Below are 25,079 nucleotides of genomic sequence, written 5' to 3' on the forward strand. Positions count from 1 at the left end.
CACCCACAGGTCATGCTCATTAGCTTAACTGTCAATTCTAAATTGGCTATAAGTGTAAACGTGAGTCTGTCTCTCTGTGTTAGCCCTGCAATAGACTGGCAACCAGTCCAGGTTGTGCCTTGCCTCTCACTCTTTGACAGCTGGGAATCCAACCTAGATAGGTCACCACACAGGGAAGACATACAGCCATCCTATGGCCAAGACTGGCTTCAGATGCTTATTTCATGGTTTTAAAGTAATGTTTGGCAATCCCTGACTTAAAGCAAGATAACTTTATGTAATGTGAGATGATAAATAACCACTGCAATACCCTTTAAGCATTACATTTTCTTTGTTTTGTTGTCAGAGAAAATGTGATTGTTGTCAATCACTTGATTGTTTAGCATTTTAGGAGAAGTGGATATTTGATCAACTTAAATTGATTTCATTTGATTAAATGTATATTTCTGCTGTGTAGTGCATAAGAAATATGTTCTGTACACAACAGGCAAAAGAAGAATTTAGTACTTTACCTATAATGCATAAAGCATAATCCAGTCAGCCAGTTAGGTACACAGTCAATTGATTAGACATTTGATTGAGAAAGGCAGAGAAGAGCATTATTAAAGACAATTGGATCTAAGCACTGGTCTGCTGCTCTTTATAAAGGGATTGGGAATGTTGAGCTGGCCTTGGGAAGTACGCGGATGATTCAAGTATTGAATCTGTTACAAATACAAGTACTATAAAAATGAAATCATGATGTCAAATCTTCTGTCTTCTTCTTAAATATTTTTTTTATTTCATACACTGATATCCTTCAAACGCATGTCCAGAATCCTTCAAAGCCAAAGCCAGTTTGTTGGTAGATTGTGGTGTGTTAGGTTAGTAATGGTTACCCCTGCTGGAAAGCTGCAGATGATAGCTGGTAATCTTCTTTCTGCACAGGCAGTATTACTCCCAGTGTTATGTAAAATTGGGGGTTCCCTTTTAAATCACTAGAGCTTCACAAAGTGATGATAAAATGAGAGGCAACCATAATGCAGTTTATTAACACAACACTGTTGCATAAGGAACACATTTGAAAGGCAAATTTAGGTCATTGACTAAATGTGCACAGTGCTTACAATGCTAATGTTACGAGTACAGAGCGGAGAGTCCAAAGAGTTGGAAAATCCCAAATCCCAAAAAGGTTGATAATGAAATATACTCTACAACACTGGTGAGACAAAACTAGGGGGCACAAACACTTTTATTGTATTGATATTGTGGTAGATTATTGCCGTACAAGTTACCAAGCTAGGCAGCTAGCTGCTTGGTAGACACTGTCCTGCTTTTCGAAAAAGATGAATGACTGAGCTCCTGTAGGTGCCTGGGAAGGGTTAGCATGTTACCTTTAAGCAGAATCAAGCTTCTAGCTTTAGCTAGTGCTTTTTTCAGAGAAATGCATTTTGTTATTTAACCAACAGCAGTGCAAAAATGATTAAAACATTGTCCTTTAATGACTGGGAGGGGGAGCGCTCAAGTTCAAGGGAGACCTTTAATTAACACATCAACCACATTTGCAGCAGAGCGGTGTGATGAGCAGGTCTGCAAATCTGACGCTTTCGTGCTGTAGTGTTTGGCTTTCAAACAGACACCTGGAACTGTATTTAACACACTGTTCTGCTGCTGCTGCTGCTGCTGACACAGTGAAGAAAAGGGTAAAAACCCGGGTTGCCAAATGTGCCCCACTGGATAATGATGGCCACTCTGTCAGAAGGGCAACACAAAGGCCGATACCCATATGAGGAAACGATAAAAACACAAGATTTTTTTAGGGTCCTACCTTGGACAGCACAGGACGGTGAACATTGAGACAGAGCAGCCACGCGGTGACCAGCCGCTGCTGCTCCACATCTACCGCGTTCACGTACAGAAAGCGGCTGCCAGCCTGCCATGGCTGCACCTTCAGCTGGAGCTCCTGCACTGCTGCAGGAGGCAAAACAAACACACCCGCTGGGTCCACCTAAAAAGAAGGCAAAGGCCATTAAAGTTTATTGGGTTTGGCAAGTGGACTGAGAAATGTGTCGACCAAGTGACAAAAAGAATGTGACAGTGTTCAAAGAGAAGAGATACATTTAATAAGAAATGGAAGAGGGACAGAATTAATGGAAAAGATGCTTAACAGAGTCAGAGGAAGGTAAAGGAAGTGTGCAGATTAAAGGAGAGTGGGTGAGAGAAAGGGTGAATGAGGTTCAATAAAAAAAGGGGGGAGGCAGACAATGAAATGAGAGAAGTAGAGGCAGGAAAGTGACAGAAATAAGAATGTGGGAATGAGATTTACTGTGCAGCTCCTTTTCAATCTGTTGAGAAAAGCAAAGCTATTCACTGACGCTGAGCTTTATCCTGCTTTATAGAACTCCTCCAATGCATTCCACTGTGAGCTAACCTGCCGCGAGTCAGATCAAAGCAGCTGCTCATGCGTACGCCGAAATCTTTAAAAAATACATCTGTCGCTTTTTCAGCCAGTACCCTATTTCTAAAGGTAAAACATGTTTGGGTCATACTGTATGCACCCGTGGTGGTTGTGACAGTCTATCACTTCTCTTTTTTTCTCCATGAATGCTTATAAAATGCCCTTTTATTCCAACTCTGAGGAAGAAGTATTGTCATGCTCCCTCTACTCTTGTACTCAGTTATGAATAAGAAACAATCTATTAAAAATAGAGGGCAATGTGACACTCCTGGAGCATATTTTCACATGTTCAGAGTGCATAAAAGCCACTGCTAATTTTTTTCAAATTGTATCAAACTGGGTCCCGACATGATCTGGCATGAAGACAGGAAGTAACGAGGGAACCTAATAAAATGAAATGAAACCCCATAAAAAGACCTATTATGCTGTCAATCTGCATTTGCATGTTCTTGACAATGATTCAAATCTTAAACTGGAGGTATTATAAGGGAAGGAATTGCTTCCATTTTTTTTCCTTTTGCTGCTAAGAGAACAATTTGCATTAAATCACTTTAGATGAGCAACTTCAAAATTGCTCACGATAAAAAGATAATTTGTCAAGAATAAATCCCTCAACATTTTTTTTAGATAAGTGAGATTTATGCATTTTTTTTGTCCTGTATGTTGAGTGTCGTCTGCATCAGTCGGATTTTGTCCAATTGAAAAAGAACACAATACAGCAAAAGCCTAATTTTAGTTCGAACATGCCACTTTCACATATAAAAAATGCATCCAGACCCAAGCACCCTTGATGACTAAGATGCTGCTCCAGTCTCTGAACCACAAGCTAATGTTAAGTGGCGGGGGAAACAGAGAGTGACAGGACAGGGAATGTGTACGGGTGGTAGAGAGGGTGTAACGCATAGTTCATCACCTCAGACTACTACTGCTGGTTGCATGCTCTTGATCTCTTTTCAACTTGACTCAAAACAAGAATTATATATTCAGCTGAAGTGCTATGAACGCTGGATTAAATAACTAGATTCCTGGGACTCATAAAGAATTGAACGGAGCTCTCCACTAGAGGTCTTCGTGGGTCTAAAACCAAAACCGGACCGATGGAACTAAATGAGCCCAATGTGCAAAAATTAATTTTAAACATTAAGTGCAACAGGATCCTAAAGGGACCCACATAAAGCCAAAGGGAAGCAAGACCTCATCCAAAATCCAGTTGACTAACAGAGAGTCAGAACAACATCAGCAGGAGCACGATGCTCCAGCACTTAAAGGGCAGCTGTCATCCAAAAAAGCAAAAATACATGTTATTTTTCTTTCACTTCACACATCTGCCACAAAGCAACAATTTTCTACTGCAATGGTTGTGATGCACACAAGATCTGAGCTACAGAAGAGGGTCAGTTTGGCTATGTCTATTAGACAAGTGGATCCAAGTGGCACAAAGCAGCTTTACCGACCTGCTTTTTTTTTTTTTTTTAAATGTGTTGTTACTACATTATTTTTTTTGTAACGGACAGCCAATCAGAAGAAAGGCGACTTAAACTAAAGGGGATGGGAGCTAAAACAGCTTGTTTCAGAGAGAAAATGAACACAGGGGTTGCACCAAGGCCAGGTATAGAGTAAATACAAAGTCTTTTGAGGAGTGAATCATTCAAAGGTGCTTTAGTAGAATCTAAGAATAAAAATATGCAGTGTGAAATGAGCATAAAAAGCCCACTTTAAAACATTTTTCTTCACTTTTTTTTTTTTTTTTAAATCTCAGGTTAATAAAATAATGACTTCACTAGAAGACATGTGAGTTGATTTTAGTTTTGATGAATCTTTAAATCTTGATAGAGGCCTGAATCCCACGCTGCAGAGAACATGTGCACATTGTTTACTATTTCAAAATAGTGCGTTTAGTGACAATCGTACCTGAATCTCGCCGGGGTGTGATGAGAAACACTTGACCTTACGGATAGCCTGCGTTCCCCTCAGAACGAGTGACTGACAGCTCCGCTGGCCAGTCACACAGCTGACGTCCACACGCTCCAGGAAGTGCACGTAAATCTGCCAGATCTGGGAGGGCGCTGCCATCCACTTATCACTACAGAGGAAAAACATCATCAAGAACAATTAAACTAAGGCCCCCTGGAGATGCAGCCGGTGCAGCACGGGGTAAGAGATGAGGAGGGCTGATCTACGGCTGTGCTAGCATTTTAATAAGCAGAGCCATCAACATCATCCTCACACTGCTGAGATGAAAGGAATTCAGTCTCAGTGGCCCTAGCTGACTCAGAGTGGGAGGCGATGCAGTCACCTACTCAGGTCTGCTCTGAGACAACAGCTCTCATAAAGCGTTTGTGGTTATTTGGAATAGGATTCAAGTGATATGGGGTTTTGAGGGCAAACACGTCATCTGGAGGGTTGAAGCTAAAATATTTTCACAGTGATATCGTCAGATATTTTTTTTAAATGTTAGAAATCAAATCCAGATCAAATTCACAAATGTATTTGTGTGTAATTTGCTGGTAATCGGGTTGGCTGCTCGACACTTGGGTGAAAAATTAAAGAATGCTCAACCACTAATGCAAGGGGGCCAAATGACTGTGTTACAGCACTTGGGACTGGTTTATACTGCAGTATTAGAGGACAGTATTAGACATGAAATGAAGAAGCAATGTGTCTTCTGCAATATATTTTATTAGTAAAATAAATTAGCTATACAGTATGTGCTCTTCTTGATGGAAGCACGTTGTAATATAAAGATTCTAAACCACAGATGTCAAACTAATCTTACATCGAGGGCCACACACGGCCTACTTTGATCTTAAGTGGGCCGGACGAATGAGCCTTTGTGTCAGCAAAAAGACGTTTAACTACACATTTAATCCCTGAGATATCTTATCATAAGACAACAAAGTGCAGGTTCTGGTAGCTAATGTTTTCTCAATGAACCAAAAATATAATGTTTCATTTCTGCCATTTAATTGTTTATACTGTATATTACTTTATGCACGGCTGAAAGGGTTGTCTTTATCAGCTGGAAAAATTTTCCAAAGCTGTCCAGAGGATCAGATTGGAGTCTTTGCTGAGCCAATTCTGGCCCCTGGTCCTTATGTTTGACACTCCTGTTCTAAACATAACCATTAGTACCATTAGTAGTGCTATGCACATATCTGTGGTTAGGATTGTATATTGTGTGAAAGAGTGCATGTGAATGAGCATATGCATGATGCAATCCATCATTTCCACTAAGTGACAGAGGAAAATGAGGAAAACAATGAAATCATGTGAAACGAGGCAAAATGCTTTTATATTCATGTCCTCAGAGTTAAACGACAGCTCTCTGATATTTAATAGAAAACAAGTATTTGTATATCACATTAAAAACAAGGTGTGCATAATCCTGATGGAGATTAGGCAAACTGGACGATGGACTGTGGAACTGCAGGCAGCCAGAGCATGAAACCTCAGTCTGATTAGTTAATTGATTCAAGCCTGCATGAACAATTTAATTATTGCAAAGATGAATGCTTCTTCAGGCTAAGCTCTGTGCGTGTGTGTGTGTGTCTGGCCAGTAAATAATACATACGTGAAAACCATTACAAAGAACATTTTTATGTGTGGACTGGGACTCCCTGGCACTTTCAAGTACACATCTTGAGGCTCTCCTGGTGCCTACAGATAGAAACAGATAAAAGGTGGAAGAGTAGAGGGGAAAAAAAGGCAAAAATAAAAAAGACCCCACATTGGCACTACAATAGTGTAAAGGCACGACACAAGGGCAAGCCTTTTCTTCTATCAAAAGAGCTTGTAATCTATCAAAAATGAGCTAGAGTTCTGTCCTGATTACGTTTTGTAAAAAAGAGACAAACATGTCAGAAGGAAGCTCAAAGAATTACACTTTATGTTGAATCCAATCCTTCAAACAGAACTGGCTGATGATGGTTTTGTGACATTTTGAGATGAGATGATGAGATGAGATAGCCTTTATCCTCACACTGTCAGTATGCAGTAGCTTGATTTGTTGAAGTCTCTGAGATAATGATGCAGACATATGTTTGCCTTTGACCTGCTTATTTTCCAATGTGTAAATGTTAGATTGTATACCTATAGGATACTTACCTTGTAGTGTCCTGTGTTAGCACTTAACTATATTTACCTGAGGATTACATGACAACCTAATAAGAGGTTGTTGTTGTTTGTGTGTGTCTTTATGGTTTCACTCCAATTCAGTGATGTCAGTTTGATGTGATTGCTATGAATGAAGCCATTAAAGGAGCAAGCACGCTCACTTTAATGGCTCTTGAAAAGAAGTTTGGCTGGCTGTTTATCTATGGTCACACTCAGGGAGGACAACACACAAAGAGACCAGTGCAGCTAGAATAAAGTGCTTTCCCTTCCAAACAGTTATCAGTTCAGTAATTAACCCTGTTAATATTTGTATGTTAATTGCAGAAGGAATTAAATCCAATGTCATTCACTCACCAGCATCCTTGTTTGGCAGATGATATTAGGGTCACTGCAGCGGACAGAAACATGAGCATCTGGGTTGATAGCTGGTTTTCCCAACAAGAGGCAGGAAAAAACAAATATAAGATCAATTTACTATTTACTATAAATTGTTTTTATTATAGTTCAGAACATCAAGCCAGTCATAAAAGCCAATCAAACATTTTCTTGATTTTAAACTTTCATTTCTTGTTTTTCATTTCCTGCTCTGCATCCAGATACTTCTCTCTTCTTATTACCCTTTTTGTTGACAGAAACTGCACTGATATTGAAAAGTTGTTTCTGTTGATATTTAGTAAAAACATAATAAAGTGAAGGCAGAATACATTACTCATTCCCATTTCCCACATAAGCTGTCAAAATTGTTTTCGCCTTGTGCGTGTGAACATGTGATTCACATTTATGCTCACACAGGAGAGTAAGTCAGTATGAGAACTGAAGGTATATTTTAATCTTCATTTGATATATTGATTAAAACTGGAATATATGCAAACGACTAATTTCAGCACAGTTCAGAAAGCAAGAAATATGAGCTGAAGGACGAGGAATACTTGGCTCATGGGGGATAGCCAGGGTAATCTGTACAACCTGCAGGGTCGTGCCAGACTGGCAGGCGGATGGCCTTTTTAAGGAAACAGAGCTCGGGGTGGTAAAGTCGGAAAGTCTGGTCAACGACATGGGGCGTTGGCTCCACATTCACTTGGCAGATGGCCATTGGCTTTCCATCTTCTGCTTTGAAAGTAACCTGTGGAGATAAAGTGAAAATTCAGCATTATTAGCAGCATGTCACTTCCTCACCTGATAGTCTGATATTCAGTGCATTAAAACAGGTTTTGCATCATAAGGTAGTTTAAGATTCATTAGAAGCTTCAAGTTACTACCTCGCATTGCAAATACATTACATGTAAGTTGTGCAGTTTGACCAGAGGGGTTTCTGGAAATTTAAAGAAGGTATCCAGTACTGGAAACAAAAAAAACTACACGTAGAAAAACTTTGGTAAAACAAATCTGTGTAGCAGGAATACATATCTTTCATCTATCGTGTTCTAGTGTTTAGAGGTAAATCTAAAAGTAAACAACTGAAGTTTTGGAAAGTTCACTAGTAGTTGTGTAAGTCAAAGTTAACCAGGCTACAGCAAATACTTTCAACATAATCATTTTCTCTTCCAAACAAGATTAGTTAAATAGACTGATTTAAAACCTCTAGGGCTCCTGCGCTGCCAGATTTCTTACTGGAATTAATAGGCAGGTCGTGTATACTAGGTAGTAACAGCACAAACTGGTTTCATTAGTTCAACAGGGCTTTTTCCTCCTGATTTCTCTCTGTGTGCCATGTTTTCTTCCTGAAGCAGTTCATTTCTAAACAACATATACAGGCTTTTTAAAAACAGCCTTGGGGAAACTTTATATTAAAATTCACCAGAGAGTATTATGATGATGGAGAAAGCTGTACACTAGAATATAAAAGTTGCTTGCAATCTGACTGCTGAAACCCCCACAGACTGACTGAATGTGCTTTGAAGATTGCTGCATTAACATAGCCCCCAGGAGTTGTTTGAATCAACACAAATGTGTTCATACACATGTAGTCATTCTGCACGGTTATATATGATAACTGGCACATACATCAGAGCGGCATATGAAAACACACTGGAATTGCTCATTCCTGCTCACAAAGCGTCATATTTTAGGAAAACTAGTGTGTGCTGCTGTGACTTCACTGTCGGAGACAGTTTCTGCTACAGCTGCCGGACCACAAACTGTAGGTCTGATAATCCAACCATCTATTCTCTTAACCACTTATCCAATTCAGAGACAGTGGAGTCATATGACAAGAGGAGGGTACAGTCTTTGTATTTGTCACACTTAAGTGTTTCATATCATCAAACAATAATATCAGACAAAGATAACCTGAATAAATGCAAAATTCAGTTTTAAAGGATGATGTCATTTATTAAGAGAAAAAAAGTTATCCAACCCTACCTGGCCCTTTGTGAAAAGGTAATTACCCATAAACCTAATAAGTGGTTCTTGGCAGGAAGAACTGCAATCGAACATTTATGATAACCGGTAATGAGTCTTTCACATCTCTGTGGAGGAATTTTGGCCCAACTCTTCTTTGCAGAATTGTTTTAATTCAGCCACGTTGAAGGATTTTCAAGCATGAACAGCCTGTTTAAGAACATTCAAAAACACTTCAATCTGATTTTAATCAGGACTACGCCACTTAAAAACCTTCATTTTAGTTTTTTAGGTCCAATCAGAGGTGGACTTGTATACTTGAGCTGCAGGGCATGAACAGAGAGCAGAGAGCAAAATTCATGGTTCCATCAATTACAACAAGGCGTCCTGAAGCAGCAAAGCAGGTCCAGCCCATCACACTACCACCACCATGTTTGACTGTTGGTATGGCATTTCTTTTGTGCTCTTTTTATGAAATTCTGTGTTAGTTTTTTGCCAGATGTAATGATGTGCAAACCTTCCAAAAGTTCATCTTTTGTCTGATTACTCTATTAGTTCCCAAAAGTCTTGGAGATCATCAAGATTTTCTTTTCGGTCAGCAGTTTTCACCTTTAACTCTTCCATGGAAGCCATTTTTGCACAGTCTCTTTCTTATTGTTGAATCATGAACTCTATCTTAACTGAGAAAAATGAGGTCTACTGCTCTTTAGATGTTGTTCTTGGTTATTTTGTGACCTCCTGGATGAGCTGTAGATGAGCTCTTGAGGCAAAGGAAGATTTACCACTGCTCTGAGTTACAGTATCTCTATCTGTGGCTAATGGCTCTCACCGTGGATCACCGGAGTCCCATAATGTCTGTCATTGACATCTATCAGATCTATCAGTCTATCTGATAGATCTGATAGATTTGTCGACTTTGTTGCAAAGATTTCCATTTCTGAAAGGTTATAAACCATCCTGATATTTTTAGCCAACCTCTACCACAAAATAAGGTCAGTTGATTGAAAGAACTTGAATAGCACAAGCCAAATATTTTGATCAATAACTGTTAAGTGATTACTGAATTCAGTCACAATAATGTGTTACATTCTAATGCATCACCCCAGGTAACAACTAAAAACTTTTAAAAAAATGGTTTCTGTCCCACCTCCTGCATTCCCACCTGCTGTGCTAGAATTAAAAAAAAGATTACAAAATAAATAAATAAATAAAGGAACACTACAGCAACTGATTAAAACAGACTCAAATTTCAGCCACGAGGAATGCCCTACACTCTGAAGTTAACTTCCCACAATCTGGTCATTAAACACACAGCAGCTGTCCAAATCGTTGATGCGTCAGATTTGCAGGCTAATGCTGACCTACAAGAGCGGCCCATATCTGGCTCTGGTGATGTGTGCTGACTGACAGCCGTGCCAAAGCTGGCATCCTGACAGCGCTGCTGTTGGGACTTGTCAGTTTTAGCGGGACACAGATTTGATCCAGACCCGACCTCTTTGACCTCCTGACAGGATTTTTGCTCAGAGCAGCAGTGCTGACACCGGCACACAATACGCACAAACTGCAGGCAGACACACACACGCACGCTTGGCAGACTGGCAAATATTTCATCAGCTTGTGCAATGTGAGAGCTTCTGGGTACTGTACTCTACACCAACAACAGGATTATTGTAAGGTCCTGCAGGTTAGCGAGAGGTGATGAATATATTGTTTTTCAGCACATTCAGGCTACATTCCAATAACGTGAGATTTAAGCTCCAGTATTTAACAAGAAGCCTTAAGTTTCGTTTTAATGAATTCCATAAGAAACAGCATTTAATTTTAGTGACAACTGCAGCACAAAGAATATTCTTTCACGTGGTGATGTGGAGGACTTATCTATAGTACAGCCCAACAAGCCTGTTCACAGTGTTTCTCCCTCCTCTAACCGTCTTACATATTATAAACAGCTGAATAAGTTCTTAATACTGTCAAATAACTTCAGAGTAATACTGTATATGCATGGTTCATTTAAAGTAGATTAACCAGACGTGTCAAGCTGTCGTCTAGCCTGGGATAGTTTAACTCTCCACCCTGACATTTGCCAGTTGGAGAAGATAAACAATGTTCAGTAAGATAAAAGTGATTTTCAGCATATAATTTTGCTTGACAATCTTGTCTGGCTAGCGTAACTTTTTTAATAGTCGACACTTCAAAGTGTTCTTTGGGTCTGTGCTGTGACTGTGCAGGAAAGAATAGGAGAGGAGAGGAGGGAGGAGGCGGTGCACTGCCACTCCTCAGAGAGTTGTCTGGGAGTGCGGGTACAGTGGATGTTGTTAGACTTTGGGATCTAGCAGGAGGTTAACCCAACTAAACTGCAATCACAAGTAGAGATGGCACGATACCACTTTTTTTATGTCCAATACCAATACCATAAATTTGGATATCGGCCGATACCGATATAAATCCGATATAGTGTGTTTTTTAATTAAAACTGTTTTTTTAATATCTTGCTGCATTTTGTATAAGTTCAAATTCCAGTTTAACAAAACAAACAAACACTAAAGCTATTCTGTTATACCTGTATGCAAAAAATACACTGCACCCAAAATATTTCATACTTCAGCAATACTGATCAATCTAATAAACTTAAACCTACTCCATCATCCCTATTCTGGTATTTTAAAGAGTAAGCAACCTAAATTAATATGGTTGCAAACTCCCAGCAAAAAAATAAAATAAAATAAGGAACCACCCCCCACCCTCCACCTCATGATGCTTAATCGACGTAATCAACTTTAATTTGATGCAGTGTGAAAAGAAAAATGCACAGAAATAAATTATTTTTCAAGAATACTTAAATAGATTCAACATCTTTCTTCAACAGAACTGCAGACTGCACACATGGTACCTTCCCAAAGGCAAAAGTACTAGCTTACTAGGGTATATTAGACTTAATAGTTACTATATACAGTAATGGACTTCTATACTTTTTACATCAGATTAAAACTTTGGGTGTAAGGTTCAGATAATTCATTATTAAAAACTAGACATTTTAAATGAGAATAAGAAAAAAAAGTATGTCTTTGTGCCCCCTTTTCCCTGCTCATGCCCTATCGGCCCCCCCTGGCTAAACTTTGCTAGATCCGCCCCTGCACAGTTACCAGCCATCAGCTAAGTAGAAAAAGATCGTGGTGTACAAAGTAATATTAAATAAATTCTAACAACAGATTATCAATCTTAAACGTGCTGCTGTTGGTCAGCCGCTGGTTTCCTCTTTCTGGCGCGAAGTGGGCGATAAACAAACAAGAGAGACGGACTGACAGAAAAGCCGATCAGCTGATCATTAATCAGTTTCACGATTGAAGTAGCAGCAGGAGAGGGAGGGAGAGAGAAGAGGCAGTCGCTCCATATATCGGTTGGCAAGCTTAACGCTGGAATGCTTCACAAACATTTAGAGATTACACACTTGCTTTACTTCTCTCTGGGATAACTTTGGGATGAAATGCCAGTTTGGTAGCGAGGCACCAAATGCTGAACCAGACAACAGATCTCGCATGCCACCGCCGCCCTATCACGTGACGCACAGTGCTCGGTTATGAGCCGAGTTACGCCATGTCGCAAGTTTTGTGAGCTGCTTTTTTGATATTTAATGGATCGGATTACATTTTTTATTTCTCTCCGATATCCGATCCAGTAATTTAGGTCAGTATCGGACCGATACCGATACTTAATATCGGATCGGTACATCTCTAATCACAAGCTTTATAATATGTGTCGCGTTTAAGGCACTTTCATCTTTCTCAGCTCACCTGAATCAAATGATCAGTTTATATAGCCAAATATGGGAAAAAGTGTAGATCTCAGTTCTAAAGCTTGCGTTACGGCAGAGAAACATTTACATTAAAGTGCAAAGTGAAGAGCAGATGCACTCTGCACTTTAAATTCAGCCTGAAGAAAAACAAATCAGGGACTGAGAGGCAAAAGACTTCAGATATATAATATAAAAATGGTTTAAAGCATAAGTAACACATTCTGTACCTTGATAGTTTTGGCAGCAATAATATTGGACAGATTCTTCTTGGCCACCTGGGAACCTCTGGCTGTAGCCTTCAGGCTTGGTCCCTGTGAGGATTTGATAAGAAGCCCACATTTGTTATCAAAAATGAACATCTACCCCAAAAAAAACATAGCAAAAGAGCACAAAGAAAAATTGCATTTGCACATCCAGTAAGAAAACTGTATACAATCACGATAAGCAGAATATAACCAAAGGGTTTAAAAACTACCTTCATCTAGAAGAAGATAAGAGCGCAGCCAATCTAAATGACATTTATTTTGAACTGTACTTCTGGCATCAAATTAACTACAAAGACTGGGTTGGTTTTATGTGTGTAAAACGTGCCCTTGAAATAGGTCGGCTTTGGTTACAGAAACCTTGAGGTGTACTGACATTTATGCGACTGTTACATAAACTTTCATCATGCTCCACCTCTTACTCCCATTTTTTTTAAATGACATAAGATCAGTATATGAAAGAAGATTTTTTTATAGGTTCACACAAGTTACTTTGATCGTTCATCTGTAGTGATAAAAAATGTGGTGACTGCTTCTTACTGTAAGACAAATCTAAACATTTAAAGGACTCAAGAAAAACAACTGATTAAAAAAAATATATCTAATTTTGTCTAACATCCTGCAGCCAGAAATAGTTACCAATCCAAGAATGTGGTTTTTCCTTACAGAGCAAGTTCACACTTTATAAAACATGCTGTGAGAGTGCACCTTTATTCTGCACCATACCTGAAGGGCCATGGTGTGGTCGCAGAGGAAGCTTTGGTATTTCAGGGGCACGTGGAGGCTCTCTTTGGGCCGGAGGTAAACCCTAGGACCTGGAGCACCCTGCTCCGAGTGGAACATGTTTTCCTCCAGCGGGGTAGAAGTTCTGGTTAGCGCTTTGAAGTAACGCCACTCCTCAGTGTTTGTGATGACACTGGATGAAAAGATTAAAGGCCACAATTGAGATGAAAGGAGGCTCTTACATATTTTTAAAGAGATCTATCAGGGGATCAGAGCTGGACTTGTTACGTGGACAAGATCCCTCATTGCAGAATACTACAGCGTTTATTACAAGCTATGACGAGATTGTGCCGAGAGGAATATAGAAGAATAAACCCTATGCTGAAGATTCAACTAAAATCAGGTGCAAAAAATTAATGTAGAGAAGAAGAAGCATTAAGTTGTCATTTGATTGTATATTTAGAGTCAACCGCCATCACTTTTTAAACTATTGTAATTATTGTATTTTTTAATTACTGAAGTAAATGTCTCATCTAGATAAAGCCGTCTTTTTCAAGAGTGGCCAGACCAAGCGATTGGAGAGCATTGTAACAACCACCCACAAATCCCACAGCACACAAGTGAAGCAATATCCAGTTCATAGAGATCGGAAGATCGAGGTCACAACAGTGACAGACCAAGAATACAAATTTTTCAATCCTTAAAAAAACTGACTTCAAGCCCCCAATAATACTCCACTCTGACAATTTTATGTCCTTCTGTAGATTATTCTAGGTGACAGGGGAAATATATTTATAGTGGAACTAATATGCTCATTTCCAGCTCCATAATTTTAGTCTTAGATTGAACAAGAATAGCTTTGCATGATTCATAGTTTCCCCCAGAAAAGCTAAATTTATCTAAAGCCAGGCCCTGGGGCAGTCCTTCATTTTAACGACAATTTAGCTTTACCATTAAGATCACACTCCCTTTAAGCCAGATTTGTTCTGATTGGCTGCCCCTTGCAAACAGAAGGTCCAAACAGCACGCGGTTGGTTCAAGAGCTGTGTGCCTGAGATGACCATATTAGGCATATCTGCTCTCAGTGACGTATTACAGAGATAGAAATAATAATAAAAAAAAACTGCCTCAGAGTGCTTAGATAAGTATGAAAACTTTGGGGAACAGAGCGTGCATGCATATATGCTAGCATAATGATCTGAGACTCGTTTCAAGGCAAAAGTAAAAAAGAGAGAGAAGAACCAAAGATCCTTTACATACTGACCGCACCGTTAAGACACCTATTTGCATATAAATCCCACAGAGCACTAAACGTTCACCCCCCTTCACTTTCTGAGCTAAACAGAAAAAATAATACTGACCTCTCACACTTACAACCTGAATCTCGCAATGTAAATTTCACTGCAGTGCAAGTGACCAAAATTTCACGGCCAAGAGTTACACCGCTTGCACACAATTCGTTGCTTTTAATTATCAACAGTAGACAGGGGGAAAGGTGTACAGGGGTCAGTGAAAGTCTCCCTTCTACTCCTCAACAAATGGATTTCCAGGGAGAAAAGTCAGGAGCAGATAACACATTCCAACCAAGGGAGGTCTGCCTCTACGCTTTCCTCTTCCCTTGAATGCAAAAATTTCACACACAAATGCATAAAGAGGAGTGCTGGTTTAAACTTCAAAGGTTTCAAGCCACGGGCATGGAGAGGGAAATGTCTCTCAATAGGAGAGTGAGTTTATGAATTTTTCAGGGCCCCACCTCGCTAACATTAAGGAGAGATGCAACAGGCTATTCTATGAAAATTATTTGGCTATTCCCACCTGTGCACTTGAAATAAAGGATTTTGCCTCCGGCTCATCCCGGCAGTGTTTGTCCACCTGAGCCTCAAACAAAGACCACAGGCTGATAACGCCTTTAAAAAAAATAGAAAAATGGAATGAGGTAATGAGGAAAAACAGGTTGAGAGTAAAAAGGGAGAAGGAATAAAACGAAGACGATAATTAAAAGGACAGCAGGAGAGAAGGCTCGAGAAAGCAGAGAGGAACATGGATAATGACAGCGTGAAAAGTAATGAGATAGAAAGCAGTTGGATGAAGCAGAATTCTTTCTGTCTCTGTTAGCCACCAGTCTTGGCTCACGCTGGGCTCTGTGAGGCCAAGTGTGAAAAGTAGCCATGAAAATGGATGGCAACAGGTAGCAAACCTTTCCTCCATGTCAAGAGGAGCCTCTGGGCTTGAAACCACTGCAAACATCAAAGCCACAACTAGCCTAGCCTGCCACTAAGTACTCTCCTTTCAAAGTCTGACGCTCAAATTTCGGTGAAAGGTTAAACTTGTTTTTTTCTTGTTTGCTCCTGCAGAACAAAGAGCTGACCCGGGGACTGGTTTACATTTTCAAGAAAGCTCCTTGTCAATTATTTGGCCACAATATAAACAAGGAAGTAGGTGCAGAGTAACTCCAGTGCAATGGCCAAACTGCAATTCATAGAGTGCGGGAAAACACGGTCATTCAGGCCAGTGTTGTTGTTTTTGTACACCTTCCGTCCCTTTAAAGGCACTAAAGAGGACTACTGTGAGTAATACTTAACCTCACAGTTAAGGAAAACTGTATTGGCTGTTATATACATTAAATAGTATATGGGTAAAAGATGAGGGCACCAATTCTTTGTAATTTGTCACCAAACTATATTTCATCCATGAAGCTTTCCTGTAGCATTTAAAGTTTGTGATTACTTCCAGCATCTGGTTCACCTTATATTAATGTGTCTTGTTTTTTATGTCCTAATTCCTGTGTATAGGAAGTGTATACAGTGTATACATTTGTGTTAGCCTATGACAGGCTGTTATTTGTACTGAAGACAAATCATACTAACACAATGAATGCAGCAATACTAACTATACAGATTACTTTCTAAGAACCGTCATCCTAAAAGAGCAGCTTGTGGGAAAGGTGGTTTTTTTTTTGTGTGAGCAAAGAGTTTAAGATCTGTCAAAGAAAACAAATTTATCAATCAGATTTCCGTTTCCAAATAACATTAAGGACAGAACTTGCAACAAAACTATGTGACAGTTCAGTATTTCCTGCAACATGTTAAAGAACACAAAAGACTGAAATGAACCCAGTTAATATTGATTTTATATAAATTTCCCTCTTGTGTCTGTGGAAACAGCATTCACATGTACATTACAATAATCCATATCACAGCGCTGCTTATCTATGATTAAATACCAGTTTTATAAAATGAAAATGTGTCATTAGCAGTGCCTTGCATAGTGCACTATGCATTTGTTTCATAAAAAGGGGCTGCAGGAAAAGCGCATCCAATGCTGGCGCTTGCTCGTTAATTTACACATTTCAGGGCTCTTGGTAGAGGTGACAGACGGTTTGGTGTAAAGTGTCACACCGTCTCATCAAGAAATGAATAAACTAACAGGGTGCTAAGCCAGCAAGAGGACAGATGCAGGGATTGATGACTCTCAATTAGACCTGCTAGGCCCGGTGGCCGGGCTAATGCCATAATGAGTCATCCAGAGCGCACTGCAGCATTTGTTGATCAACGTGATATATCCTAATCCAAGCTCAGGCATGAGCAGAATCACTAACAAAAGACTCAAAGAGAGGGGATTAACTATGATGCTAACTGAAGGAAACAAACACCAGAATGGGTGATTCAGGAAACATCAGCCATAATGGCTGCTATGGGCAGATTAAAGAGGGTATTTAGCATCTCTCAAACATAATGTGTGCCTCTGTGTCAAGGACAAGTGATTGTGCTGTGGAAGGAATAAAAATATTCTTTTTTCATGGCCAGACATGAAATTACGCAACATTGTTTGTTACACCCAGAAATATGGTGGTGTTCTGTGGTCTAGACATACACTAAAGTCAAAGCCAGTCCCCTTAATTAGAGATTGACTGAGATAGGATTTTTAAGACCAAATGAAGGTGTCATTCTAAACAGCATCATGGCAATGTAAAAATGCGACTGATGCAGCAATTAGTAGTAAAATTCCTGTCCTTTTAACTTTAAACTTTCTTGATATTCCTCAGTCAGCTGTAACCATAAGTGCAGGGCAAAGTGGAAGCATTCGAGACGTGCTGATTGTTGTTAAGATCTTATCTTATGTTAATGATTCCACAGCTATATTTAGAAATTATCTCAACATATATCAAACATTTACCATAGAAACCAGTGGTGTGAATGATGTCACTGTTATCTTACTGTAACAAAGCAGATGATCGTCATGATTCTCTCATCCCCCATCTTCCAAGAATTACAAGTTACAGGTTATCCACTGCAGTATATATAACTATGTCAGTGCATCATAATACTGTAGATCTGTTGAAGTGACTGCACGTACTGTAGGTCAGACTTGTGCTGTGCTGAATGTAACTCAGGAGAACCTGTTGAGATTTGGGTGATTAGGGTGTGTAATTAGACATGAAGTCAACACATTCAAATACTGTCAGAGTTTTGGAAAGGAGAGGTTGAAAGGTGCTTACGTACATGAAAAACTGTGAAATGTTAAAACATAATGTTATGCACTACACTGAAAACTTTAGATTTTTAACTTTTTTGATAAAACAACTGAAATGTGGTCAGAAAAATGGGTTCTTTTTTCTCCGGCAGAACACAGACACTGGCAGAGATCATCATTATGTATAATTAGCAAATGTAGTAATGTGGAGACCTGGTCGATGTTAAGTTATGTAAAACAGAGCACCTGCGTGAGATTCACACAATAGGGTTGAAATTGCAAAAAGCAGAAAGGAGGGGTGGCAACAAGTGCCCAGCAAATTAAACACATAAGCATCTTAATAATGAAATTAATTATCTTTAATACATTTTAGGACAGTGCAGCAAACACTGTTAATATAATTATAATAACTTCCTCAGACTAAAGTGCCTGCAGTACCTCTGAAAGTAAAGAGTCAAGCCAAAAAGTCTTTATAATCATGCAATGCTCATCTTATTATCATTGCAATAATCACATCCCATGTCTTGTGCAAAAGACTGCCCATTATTTAATCTTGCTTATAATGAATAATCCAGCTAACCTTACTGATATATTACTGTGGCCAACAATGCAGCAACTGCTCCAAACTTCACCCCAAACCGGAAGCAACTGGATCAGGCTAACATGATAATGCATGTACAGAGAATGCCCACTGATGTAAAAAACCCAATTTCAAGTCCTAAAAATGTAATAGATGAAAACCCGCACACCAGCACACACCTACACGCACATGCATCATTTCAAATCAGTGAGCAATATGTGACTCAGACCTGCAAAAAATACACAGTCACACAATCAAACCTCTTCGTGAATTTATCACATAAATCCATTGTTGACGTATCACCCTTTTAGAAGCATATTTACACATATAACTGTGTATATACCTAATTAACAACAGCTTTTGGATGATGAGATTCTTAATCATTCTTAAAACATTTCGAGTTACATCACAATTTGGTTGCTTTAAATTTCTTCACAGGAAACAATTTTCAGATTTAGGTTCACGTATTGTTTAGGAGGTTTTTCTCCCCCAACTACATAAGAAATAAATGTCTTAAAATGCTTCATAAGCAACACGAGCTTTTATGAAACATATAAAGAGGGTAAGCATGCAATCATGTTTTGTTCCGTACATTAACAGATGATCTTGATAAAGATAGTCAAATCAGAAACATGGCAGCCAGCAGCTGTCATAGTTTTTCTTTTCTGCCTTTATTTCTTTCATGTAGTCATTCATTCAGTCTGGTTTTCATCTTCCTACGAAACCATCTTCTCCCTCTTCAGACTCGCCACTCTCACCTGCCCTGCTTTCCTGCCTGCATCACCTGATCTTCCCTGGCCTCTGATCACCAGGAGCCACTTCACTAATCAACCCTGCAGGATATATACCCTAAGCTCGCAACTGCTACTCTGCCAGATTGCTTCTGTGCTCTTTGCCGTTGCTTTCCAGAAAACTTTTTTGCACCTCATGCCTTACTTGCTTTTAGGACCTTGTTATTTTTGAAGTAAAGCTTGCTTTTTCCCCCCACTTTTACATCCTGCTCTGGTTTCATTGTAACTAAACTATCTTTGGCAGTATCTACTGCAAAAAAATCATAACACTTATGAAATTTGCTCTCACCTCAAAATGATCAAGTGGTATTTTGGCACATTACAAGCACTGTAAGGTATCCGAAACCATGCAAGATTTGATTAATGTTTGCAAAATCGAAAGTCCTCATTTTGTCTGATGTGTTAGAAGCAAGAAAAATGGACGAGCATAAGAATTTGAGTTTGAAGAGCAAAGGCTGGCCTGTGTGGTCCGATCCAGCAGACGAGCTACTGTTGCTCAAATTGCCAAAAAAGTTAATGTTGGCTGTCAGAAAGATGCCAGAATTTACAGTGAATCACGGTTTATTCCCACCCACCTCACCACTCTAAACTGTGTTCTAAATAACCCTAATCACTCAGGTTACTAACACAGAGACTCTACACTCAGACATGTCCTGTTGCATTGCTTCCAAGCACTTTGTTCTCCAATGTGTGCCTTTCTCTTGTTTTGTATATATTCTTCTTAGCTGTACATATTTCTTTTGTTTGCTACTTATTCCTGCTGTCTTACTATTTATATTTTACTTTTGCACGGAGCATGGGGCACCTATTTCGTTGTTGAAGTACACGACAATAAAGGTCTGTTCCATTCTATTCTATGTTGCGTATTGGGTTGCATAGCTGCAGACCAGTCCGTTTGCCCATGCTGATGCCAGTCCAACAGCACAAGCACCAACAATGGGCACATGACCATCAAAACTGGACCACAGAGCAATGAAAGAAGGTGGTCTGGTCTGACGAATCATGTTTTCTTTTGCATCATGTGGATGGCCAAGTTTGTGCAGTATGGGAATAAGGCAAGCCATCGGACGCAGTGTGATACTTTGGGCAGTGTTCTGCTGGCAAACCTTGGGTCTTGCCGTCCATGTGGATGTTACTTTGACACACACCACCTACCTAAGCATTACCAGAGAGCATGGACACCCTTTCATGGAAACAGTATTCTCTTATGTCCGTGGCATCTTTCAGCAGGATAATGTTCCCTGCCACAAAGTAAAAGAATGGTTTGAGAAGCAAAATGAGATTGAGGTGTTGACTTAGTCTCCAAATTCACAGGATCTCAATCCAGTCGAGCATCTGTGGGACGTGCTGGATAAAACAAGTCTGATCCATGGAGTTCCCACCTCTCAACTAAAAGGATCTATTGCTAACATCTTGGTGCCAGATACCACAGGACACCTTCAGGTGCCAGTGGAGATGCATCGACAGATGAAGGCTGTTTTGGCACAGTAGAAGGACCAATGCAATATTGAGCAGGTGGTCATAATTTTATGCCGGATAGGTATAATTTGTAGACACAGATTAAAGCCTGTGTTTGAGGAAAAAAAGTTTCAATTTAAAAAAAGCAAAAAGCATATTTTTTATCAAACTGTCCCGGTTTTGTGCATGCTTGTTCATGGTGCATTATGCATGGTTTTACTGCAACACTTAAATAACTCAAGTCATCATTAATGCCATGAGTGTCAGCTGTAATTTTCATACCATGGCACGTAAAAATGTGTGCTGAAAAAAAGACATTAAAAATAATAATTTGAACCACACTGATAGTTGAAAAATATTACCAAGACAAAGACAATCACAAGTCTATGAAAAGAGTGTAGGGATGGCATTTGCAATTAATTACGCCCTAATGATGATAATATGAAGGAATAAGGATTCAGCACACCACTTGTTACCTTTTATACACAACAGACTTGAAGCCATCAATTAAGATTTTTAAAAAGGGTGTAGAAGGCCATCTTCTTTCTTCCTCTTTGTTAATGATGGCTCATATCTCAAATTTTTCTGCCCTCACCACGTGGTAATAACGGCAGTATCTGATACTAATGCTGATGACGTAAATGTTTAAGGGATAGGTGGATAGCCTAAATGTGTGTACCCTTTTGGATGGGATGTGTTTCACAGTGAGGAGTGTCAAGTGTGAACACAAAGCATCATTTCCTAAAGCAGCATGAAAATAGGTTCCAAAAACATCATCTCCAGAGCTTTACTGTCACCTACGGAAACACATTCAGAAAGTGTGAACACAGTTTCACGGTGGAGCAAGGCTAGTTATAGTTTGATAATCGAAAACACATACAGTATAGAAAACACATGTTCACAGTTGGTGTGCTAGAACAGGGGCAAACCTATAAACTTGTAAAATCCATTTAATTTTAAAGATTGAAACACGAGCTTTTTGGTCTATGAGAGTGGGAAATATAATTATGGCAGCACATAAAGGGTTAAAAATAGGACATTAGTCTGACACCACCTCACAGACAGCTCACAGTTTACAGGATCTCACCTTAGCTCAGGGTCATCGCTGTGAATGGTGACCGTCTGTGGCACATTAAATGGATTCTTAAGGACAAACTCCATGTACTCTGCAGAGCCCAGGCTAGCATAAAGCAGGTGCTGGGTGGTGATGGCCTGGCTCAGCATGTTGGCGATGCTCTCTGCTTTGCTCTTGGCTTCACTGGGATTGGCCAGCTGGGCTTTTTTAGACTGAGCCTGTTACCAAAGAAAAATAGCAAAAGGCTAAAAAACAATTCAGCACTCGGCTGCAAACTACCATAATTATTACCAACGCAGTTGACAGAGAGGGACTTCATTTTTGATCTACCTTGCGTGCTGAAGTTTGCATACACATCATTTTTGTTAAAAAGAAATATCCTAACCAACATAAGGTGTACTCACTCACTTTACCTAAACTTTTGCACAGTTTAAAGTCTCCCAACTCTTTACACTGACTTTTGCATTTTCCCAGATCACAGCAGTCATTTTGAGTCCAATGTTACCATAACTGATGACATTTAAAAAATGATCCCAAGGTTGCAGTAAAACAGAGTTTTTAAACATGACATTTCTGATAAGAAAGAAAAGAACGCTCGACTGAATAGCCTATGATTACATGTCATAGATGTGTACAAGCTTTAAAGAATGCTTTCAGAGCAGGCAAACATTCCTTTGGAGCCAATGACCTTTTCAAAATCAGTTTATATTTTCTTAAGCGAAATGAGATAGATCCAGACTTTTATCAGTGCTATAACACTGAGAACTGATCATTGTAATTGATGTTTATTCTCAAACATTAAACTGGTAAAAAATAAAAAATAAAAATTCCAAAGCTGATGGAAAAGATTTTTTTTTCATCCCTGACAAATATGCCATTATAAATTTAATGTAAACACTTTTATAAAGCTCATAATGCCCGTTAGTAAATTGGTCCAAAAAAATAAATTAAAGACCTGAACTTCAGCTTCAAAGTCATGGTGACAAAGCTAAGTGCGTGCCAAAACACAATATTGAAATTTTCCACGGGTTTAGTCCTCTAAAATGATCCCCAGCATCAACCTGGTCAAATGACGGTTGAGCCCAGAAAGAAAGTTAAATCCAAATTGAATTTGAAGAAAGAACTCAAAAAATATGGTTCCAGTGACGCGAACAGGATTGAGTTATATTCCAAATTGTAATAGCTGTTACAAAGCTGTGAAACAAGCAGATCACAAGGTCTTACCACAAGAAGAAAAAGCCTGCACCCATGGGTGAAAAAAATGCAAGTTGTCACGAACAGTTAGTTAAAGTCAAGTTCTTCTAACAAAGACATCATGATGTTAAATGTCTTCATTATGGACCTAGGATGTTAAAGCTGCATTAAAGATGACTTAACAGTTCCAACCATCCCTTAAGACTATGCTCATGACAAGTGTCATATCAGTCTTGTGTATGTGTTACAACCTATCCTGACAGCGTGCCCTTTAACCTCCTGTGCTTTTGTGACTGTGAGGAGAACTCTGAGACATGTTTCGGAGCAAGAAAGCAGGCTGTTGCTGTGCCTCTGTTGTCTTTCTCAGATATCAGTGAAGAAGACTCAGAGGGACAGATTATTGTAGCTCAGCTTTAGATAGGAGCTATTTTTGGCTCACTGTGGACTTAAAGTGCAATGTTTGACCTCACCGCAACCTTTGCCGTTTTAGCATCTTCGCTGGCCTCCCGCTCGCGCACTGCAGCCATGCACTTCAGCTTTCGGTCACTGTCATCGGGTTTGTTTAGGCTGTTCTCCTTGGGCACGACACCGTCAGCTCTGATCCCGCGTCGGAACAATGGCACCCGATCCTCATTTATCGGCAGTCTGTCTGCTTGTGCAGTGTTCCTCGCTGTGAAGTAGAAACAAGCTGCAATCATGAATATATTTACTGAACAGAGTGGAGTCTAATCTCTTAGCCATTTTGACCATATGTTCTAAAAACCCTCCAAATGTCCACAAGAGAGAAGCGCTGACAAATTAAAGTATTGTTGGAACACAAGAAAGAACAGCTTGTTTACAGAAAACAGTCCAGTCAAACAACTGGCACCGCTACAACTGGGCCAAAGCCCTGCTGCTGGGAAAACAAACTCACTCTCTCCTCCTAAATTATCTTTCACCTCCACGGTCATGTGTACTCTTCAAGGACTAAAACACCTAATTAAAATATCAAATTCATCTACCAGTCACCAAATAATCCATCCTCATTTGGACTGGATCATGCAAATTACCCGACTGTTTACACGAGAATTTGCCTAATCCTGCACTTTGAATAACACTCAGACATTAACAAACTTTAAGTGAGAGCTGCTTAAACCATATTTTTGTTATCTAGAACAGCTTTACTCTTCCAACATTCAGTTTGGAGCCAAGTGATGGAGCTCGCATCGCAGCAATGGGAAGATAAACCCAGACTGACTGAAATTGGCCACAAATCTTAAACAGAAATGGGCTGTTTTCAGTGCGGAGAAAAAAAGCAAGTAGTACATCAGGAAGTGAGGGTGAGAGATGGGGAGACCGAGCGGGGAAAAAGAGAGAATGACAGAAAGAAGACATGAGGTTTATGTAAAGTAGTTTATTTAAGCTCTTCAAGAATATTACCTATGGTAATTGGAATGCATCAGACATTAGACTTGGATTAATTCCTTGAGCATTCATCAGATGGTTTTCAGGATCCTCTGAAAACTATTCTTCTGCTTTATTTTGTACTCCTTGTAATGCTTCGGGTTTTGCATTGCATTTGTTGTTAGATATACATCACCTCACTGGTCATAGTGCCTCTGAAATTACTTGTATTTGCTGTGTCACTTTGATAAGTAACAGCCTGATGGGATATCTGACTCCCTTTCTGTTTTCTACTCCCACTATCACTGTTCTTCTCTGAACCAGTATCATTATCAAAGAGGCACTGGCCTGACAGTCACCTAACCTGATAGTGTCCAGCTATACTGGTTCCTTCACAGCCACGGGCAGGCAGAAGTGGGACAGGGATGGTGAGATACACACACACACACACACACA

General features: G+C 39.6%; 1 protein-coding gene across 3 annotated transcripts in view; it reads right to left on the reverse strand.

The window, feature by feature from the left end:
* nphp4 (nephronophthisis 4) overlaps nucleotides 1–25,079 on the reverse strand; it is a gene marked incomplete in the record, with an annotated part of 192,717 nt that overhangs the window by 7,308 nt on the left and 160,330 nt on the right. For all 3 annotated transcript variants that reach the window (XM_042221036.1, XM_042221035.1, XM_042221037.1), the window contains 9 exon segments: nucleotides 1,808–1,987; nucleotides 4,349–4,520; nucleotides 6,009–6,094; nucleotides 6,905–6,975; nucleotides 7,517–7,673; nucleotides 12,911–12,994; nucleotides 13,673–13,862; nucleotides 22,059–22,264; nucleotides 23,711–23,910. In XM_042221036.1, coding sequence (XP_042076970.1) covers nucleotides 1,808–1,987; nucleotides 4,349–4,520; nucleotides 6,009–6,094; nucleotides 6,905–6,975; nucleotides 7,517–7,673; nucleotides 12,911–12,994; nucleotides 13,673–13,862; nucleotides 22,059–22,264; nucleotides 23,711–23,910 — 1,346 coding nt within the window.

Source organism: Haplochromis burtoni, unplaced genomic scaffold (assembly GCF_018398535.1).
Source record: "Haplochromis burtoni strain Fernald_Lab_line unplaced genomic scaffold, NCSU_Asbu1 Contig_60, whole genome shotgun sequence".
NCBI classification, from domain to species: Eukaryota; Metazoa; Chordata; class Actinopteri; order Cichliformes; family Cichlidae; genus Haplochromis; species Haplochromis burtoni.